At 44.3% G+C, this 6,995-nt stretch overlaps 1 protein-coding gene across 1 annotated transcript in view; it reads left to right on the forward strand.

The window, feature by feature from the left end:
• The window catches only part of CCDC66 (coiled-coil domain containing 66), a 60,016-nt gene that overhangs the window by 45,176 nt on the left and 7,845 nt on the right, over positions 1-6,995 (forward strand). The window contains 1 exon segment of the mRNA XM_017894177.1: positions 5,709-5,870. Coding sequence (XP_017749666.1) covers positions 5,709-5,870 — 162 coding nt within the window.

A 6,995-nucleotide genomic window follows, 5' to 3' on the forward strand; every position in this document is an offset into this window, starting at 1 on the left:
ATTGATCCCTTTACCATTATGTAATGGCCTTCTTTGTCTCTTTTGATCTTTGTTGGTTTAAAGTCAGTTTTATCAGAGACTAGGATTGCAACCCCTGCTTTCTTTCCGTTTGCTTGGTAAATCCTCGTTCATCCCTTTGAGCTTATGTGTGTCTTTGCATGTGAGATGTCTCTTGAATACAGCACACTGATGGGTCTTGATTCTTTATCCAATTTGCCAGTCTGTGTCTTTTAATTGGGGCATTTAGCCCATTTACATTTAAGGTTAATATTGTTATGTGTGAATTTGATCCTGTCATTATGATGCCAGCTGGTTATTTTGCTCATTAGTTGATGCAGTTTCTTCATAGTGTTGATGGTCTTTACAATTTGGTATGTTTTTGCAGTGGCTGGTACCAGTTGTTCCTTTGCATGTTTAGTGCTTCCTTCAGGAGCTCTTGGAAGGCAGGCCTAGTGGTGACAGAATCTCTCAGTATTTGCTTGTCTGTAAAGGATTTTATTTCTCCTTCGCTTATGAAACTGAGTTTGGCTGGATATGAAATTCCATGTTGAAAATTCTTTTTTTGAAGAATGTTGAATATTGGCCCCAACTCTCTTCTGGCTCTTAGGGTTTCTGCCAAGAGATCCACTGTTAGTCTGATGGGCTTCCCTTTGTGGGTAACCTGACCTTTCTCTCTGGCTGCCCTTAACGCTTTTTTTCCTTCATTTCAGCCTTGGTGAATCTGACAGTTATGTGTCTTGGGGTTGCTCTTCTCGCCGAGTATCTTTGTGGTGTTCTCCACATTTCCTGAATTTGAATGTTGGCCTGTCTTGCTAGGTTGGGGAAGTTCTCCGGGATAATATCCTGAAGAGTGTTTTCCAACTTGGTTCCATTCTCCTCGTCACTTTCAGGTACATCAATCAAATGTAGATTTGGTTTTTTCACATACTCCCACATTTCTTGGAGGTTGTGTTTGTTCTTTTTCATTCTTTTTTCTCTAATCTTGTCTTTTCACTTTATTTCATTAAGTTGATCTTCAATCACTGATCCCCTTTTTCCACTTAATCAGTTCATCTATTGATACACCAGCCATTGTTACTTGTGCGTGCTTCACAAGGTTCTCGTGCTGTGTTTTTCAGCTCCATCAGGTCATTTTGTTCTTCTCTAAACTGGTTATTCTAGTTAGCAATTTGTTTAACCTTTTTTCAAGGTTCTTAGCTTCCTTGCATTGGGTTAGAACATGCTCCTTTAGCTCGGAGGAGTTTGTTATTTCCCACCTTCTGAAGCCTTCTTCTGTCAATTCCTCAAACTCATTCTCTGTCCAGTTTTGTTCCCTTGCTTGCAAGGAGTTGTGATCCTTTGGAGGAGAAGAGGCGTTCTGATTTTTGGAATTTTCGGTCTTTTTGTGCTGGTTTCTCCCCATCTTCATGGATTTATTTACCTTTGGTCTTTGATGTTGTTGACCTTTGGATGGGGTCTCTGAGTGGATGACCTTTTTGTTGATGTTGATGCTACTTCTTTCTGTTTGTTAGTTTTCCTTCTAATAGTCAGGCCCCTCTGCTGCAGGTCTGCTGGAGTTTGCTGGAAGTCCACTCCGTATCCTGTTTGCCTGGGTATCACCAGCGAAGGCTGCAGAACAGCAAAGATTGCTGCCTGTTCCTTCCTCTGGAAGCTTCATCCCAGAGGGGCACCTGCCAGATGCCAGCTAGAGCTCTCCTGTTTGAAGTGTCTGTCAGCCCCTACTAGGAGGTGTCTCCTAGTCAGGATACATGTGGGTCAGAGACCCACTTGAGGAGGCAGTCTGACCCTTAGCAGAGCTCGAATGCTGTGCTTGGTGATCCACTGCTCTCTTCAGAGCCACCAGGCAGAGATGTTTAAGTCTGCTGAAGCTGCACCCGCAGCCAACCCATTCCCCCTGGTGCTCTGTCTTGGGGAGGTAGGGGTTTTATCTATAAGCCCCTGACTGGGGCTGCTGCCTTTTTTTCAGAGATTCCCTGTCAAGGGAGGAAGAATCTAGAGAGGCAATCTGGCCACAGCGGCCTTGCTGAGCTGCAGTGGGTTCTGCCCAGTTCGAACTTCCAGGCGGCTTTGTTTACACTGTGAGGGCAGAACCGCCTACTCAAGCCTTAGCAGTGGTGGATGCCCCTCCCCCCACCAAGCTCGAGAGTCCCAGGTCAACCTCAAGACTGCTGTGCTGGCAGTGAGAATTTCAAGCCAGTGGATCTGAGCTTGCTGAGCTCTGTGGGGGTAGGACCCTCCAAGCCCAACCACTTGGCTCCCTGGCTTCAGCACCCTTTCCAGGGGAGTGAATGGTTCTGTCTCACTGGCATTCCAGGCACCACTGGGGTATGGAAAGAAAACTCCTACAGTTAAGCTCAGTGTCTGCCCAAACGACCGCCCAGTTTTGTGCTTGAAATCCAGGGCCCTGGTGGCATAGGCACCAGAGGGAATCTCCTGGTCTGTGGGTCGCAAAGACTGTGGGAAAAGCACAGTATCTGGCCAGAATGCACCATTCCTCATGGCATGGCACAGTCCCTCATGGCTTCCCTTGGGTAGGGGAGAGATTTCCCTGACCCTTTGCACTTCCTGGGTGAGGCAACGCCCCACCCTGCTTTGGCTCGCCCTCAGTGGGCTGCACCCACTGTCCAACCAGCCCCAGTGAGATGAACCAGTTACCTCAGTTGGAAATGCAGAAATCACCTGCCTTCTGCATCGATCTTGCTGGGAGTTGCACACCGGAGCTCTTCTTATTCGGCCATCTTGCCAGCAACCCTCCATCTTCTAGAATTTTTATAGTTTCAGGTCTTAGGTTTAAGTACTTAATCCATCTTGAGTTGATTTTTATAAGGTGAGATGAGGATCCAGTTTCATTCTCCTATATGTGGCTAGCCAATTATTCCGGCACCATTTGTTGAAAAGGGCGTCCTTTCCCCACTTTATGTTTTGTTTACTTTGTTGAAGATCAGTTGGCTGTAAGTATTTGGGCTTATTTCTGGGTTCTCTATTCTGTTCCAATGGTCTATGTGCCTATTTTTTGTATGAGTACCATGCTGTTTTGGTGACTGTGGCCTTATAGTATAGTTTGAAATCAGGTATTGTGATGCCTCCAGATTTGTTCTTTTTGCTTAGTCTTGCTTTGTGTGGGCTCTTTTTTGGTTCCATATGAATTTTAGAATTGTTTTTTCTAACTCTGTGAAGAGTGATGGTGGTATTTTGATGGGGATTATGCTGAATTTGTAGCTTGCTTTTGGCAGTATGGTCATTTTCACAATATTGATTCTACCAGTACATGAGCATGGGATGTGTTTCCATTTGTTTGTATCATCTGTGATTTCTTTCAGCAGCGTTTTGTAGTTTTCCTTGTAGAGGCCTTTCGACTTCTGTGTTAGGTATATTCCTGAGTATTTTAGGTATTTTTTTGCAGTTGTTATAAAAGGGGTTGAGTTCTTGATTTGATTCTCTGCTTGGTTGCTGTTGGTGTATAGAAGAGCTACTGATTTGTGTACATTAATTGTGTATCCGGAAACTGCAGAATTCCTTTATCAGTTCTGGGAGCTTTCTGGAGGAGTTTTAGGGACTCCTAAGGTAAACAGTCATGTCATCAGCAAACAGGGACAGTTTGACTTCCTCTTTACTGATTTGGATGCCCTTTATTTATTTCTCTTGTCTGATTGCTCTGGCTAGGACTTCCAGTACTATGTTGAAGAGGAGTGGTGAGAGTGGGCATCTTTGTCTTGATCCTATTCTCCGAGGGAATGCTTTCAACTTTTCCCCATTCAGTATTATGTTGGCTGTGGGCTTGTCATACACTGCTTTTATTACATTAAAGTATGTCCCTTGTATGCTGATTTAACTGAGGGTTTTAATCATAAAGGATGCTGGATTTTGTCAAATGCTTTTTCTGCATCTATTGAGATGATCGTGTGGTTTTTGTTCTTCTTTTAAGAATTACATTTATTACATGTATTGACTTGAGTATGTTAAACCATCCCTGCATCCCTGGTATGAAACCCACTTGATCATGGTGGATTATCTTTTTGATATGTTGTTAGACTCAGCTAGTATTTTGTTAAGGATTTTAGCATCTGTGTTCATCAAAGATAGCGGTCTGTAGTTTTCTTCTTTGGGTGCGTCCTTTCCTGGTTTTGGTATTAGGGTGATGCTGGCTTCATAGAATGAATTAGGGAGTGTTCCTTCCTTCTCCATCCTGTGGAATAGTATCAAAAGGATTGGTACCAATTCTTTGAATGTCTGGTAGAATTCTGCTGTGAATCCATCTGGTCCTGGACTTTTTTTTGTTGGTAATTTTTTAATTACCATTTCAGTCTCACTGCTTGCTATTGGTCTGTTCAGAGTATCTAATTATTTCTGATTTAAGCTAGGATGGTTGTATTTTTCCAGGACTTTTATCCGTTTCGTCTACGTTTTCTAGTTTATGTGTGTAAAGGTGTTCATAGTAGCCTTGAATGATCTTTTGTATTTCAGTGGTGTCAGTAATATCTCCTGTTTCGTTTCTTAGTGAGGTTATTTGGATTTTCTCTGTTCTTTTCTTGGTTAATCTTGCTAATGATCTATCCATTTTATTTATCTTTTCAAATAACCAGCTTTTTGTTTCATTTGTCTTTTGTATTTTTTTGTTTCAGTTTCATTTAGTTCTGGGAATGGTGGCAGTGGGTTGGGTGGGTGAGTAGGTTTTCAAGCCACTGGGCAGCAAACATGGGCAATGGCAGTAGTAGTAGTGGGACAACCCTCTGGGATCCAAGCAGTCAGCAGTGGTTTTGGCAGTGGCTATGATGGGCTGCGTGGGCCAGTCCTCAGACTTGCTGGTGGCATATGTGGGTGGGTGCCAGCTGTGATGGTAATGGCAGGTTGATTGGGCCCAGACTCTGGGAGGAGTGCTCAGGTGCCAATGGTGGTGTCCTGGGCAGGGCAATCCCCAGATCCCTGGACCATGTGCTTGGTTACTGGTGGAGATGAAGCAAGGCTGGGCAGACCTGCCCCTAGGTTCCCAAGGTGTTGTGTGCAGGTGCTGGCTGTTGTAGGCAGGGGTGGGATGATTTCCAGGCCACCAGCAGAATGCTTAGGTTGGGGCAGTAGCAGCTGCATTGTAGCTCTGCTACTAGGGAGGGTGGGTTTGCTTTCAGTGAGTTGCTCTTGCAGATGGTGAATGGCAGTGGGTCTCTAGGGATGTGGAGATGCAGGGGCTGTAGGGCCCCAGGGCAAGATGCAGGTCCACTAGGAGCTGGGCTCTCAAAATAGTGCCATGCTACCTTTCCTTAGGTCTTGGGTGTTTGTGGGACCTAGTGTGAGCTCCCTCTTGAGCAGTGCTTTCCTGTGCTCTCCAGGTAATGCCTTGGTAGTCTTGAGACCCACAAGGGTCAAGGGGCTATTTGGTGATTAGGATTGTAGGAGTCCTTGGTGGGAATGTGGATTGCTGGGGATTGCTCACTTTCCTTTTCCTCCAATTAGGCAGCCTCTGTAGACTCCTAGCCAATCCTGTCAAGACAGGCTGCTTTGCTTCCTTCCTTGCTTTTGATGCTTCCTGTCATTTTGAATTCCACTATTCACTGTTAGATCTACGTGAAGTATGATTGTCTACTCATTATTCTGGTTCCCCTCTGTGGAAGAGGTGAGCACTGAATGTATCTAGTCAGCCATCTTGCTTGAAGTCCCTCCTGCTTCACAGATTTTTATTTTTGACAATGATTTATGTGATTGCTTATGACTAGAAAGCCATCACTGCCCAGGTAGAAGAGAAGCGCAGGAAGAAACAACTGGAGGAAGAGCAAAGAAAGAAGGAAGAACAAGAAGAGGAGCTTCGCTTAGCACAGGAACGTGAAGAGATGCAGAAACAGTATGAAGAAGACATACTTAAGCAAAAACAAAAGGAAGTAGGTATTTACATTCTAATTGTAACTTTGATTTTGATTTTGTTTTGAGACAAGGTCTCACTCTTCTGCTCAGGTTGGAGTACAGTGGTGCAATCATAGCTCACTGCAGTCTTGACCTCTGGGCACAAGTTGTCCTTCCACCTTGGTCTCCTCAGTAGCAGGGACTACAGGCACGGTAGTACCACCACATTTGGCTGATTTTTTTTGTTGGTGTGTGGAGGAGACAGGGTCTCACTATGTTGCCTAGGCTGGTCTTAAGCTCTTGGGCTCAAGTGATCCTTCCACCTCAGCCTCCTAAAGTATTGGTATTACAGGTGTGAGCTACCACGTTTGGCCTCCTAATTGTAACATTTTAGAATAAAAATGGATGTATTCTTAAATGAAAAATAACCAGAAGTTGAACATTTCTGTTATTTTGAAATTGTGAAGCTATGTATGGACATGTCAGACCTTCACATGAAGTTAGGAAAGAGGGAAGCTTGAGAAAGTTTCATTATTTCACATGATAATAGTTCTCAAATGTTATATTGGTTTGGCTTTTTCTGTAGAGGAGGTCACAGCACGAAGCAGATGTTACTTGTGCGCTTCATTTTTATCTACTCCTAGTTTCTTTGCTTCATTTCTAAGCAATTATTATTATATTAACAATTATTCTAGGTATGTTAAGAGAAATGATCGACCTATCAGTGTATCCACTTATGAACAGGAACATACATTTGCAGAATAATTGGCTGGGATTGATGATACAATTTGTGACTGTCCTAGAGATCTCTATGTTAAATGACCTTTTTCTGAGACAGAGTCTCGCTCAGTCACCCAGGCTGGAGTGCAGTGGTGTGACCTCGGCTCACTGCAAGCTCCGCCTCCTGGGTTCACGCCATTATCCTGCCTCAGCCTCCCAAATAGCTGGGACTACAGGCGCCCGCTGCCATGCCCGGCTAATTTTTTGCATTTTTAGTAGAGACGGGGGTTTCACCATGTTAGCCAGGATGGTCTCGATCTCCTGACCTCGTGATCCACACACCTCGGCCTCCCAGAGTGCTGGGATTACAGGCGTGAGCCGCTGCACCTGGCCTAAATTATGGCCTTTTTAAAAAGTAGATACTAGGAGACAACATAGGTATG

This window comes from Rhinopithecus bieti, unplaced genomic scaffold, assembly GCF_001698545.2.
Source record: "Rhinopithecus bieti isolate Rb0 unplaced genomic scaffold, ASM169854v2 scaffold_21649, whole genome shotgun sequence".
NCBI lineage: Eukaryota > Metazoa > Chordata > Mammalia > Primates > Cercopithecidae > Rhinopithecus > Rhinopithecus bieti.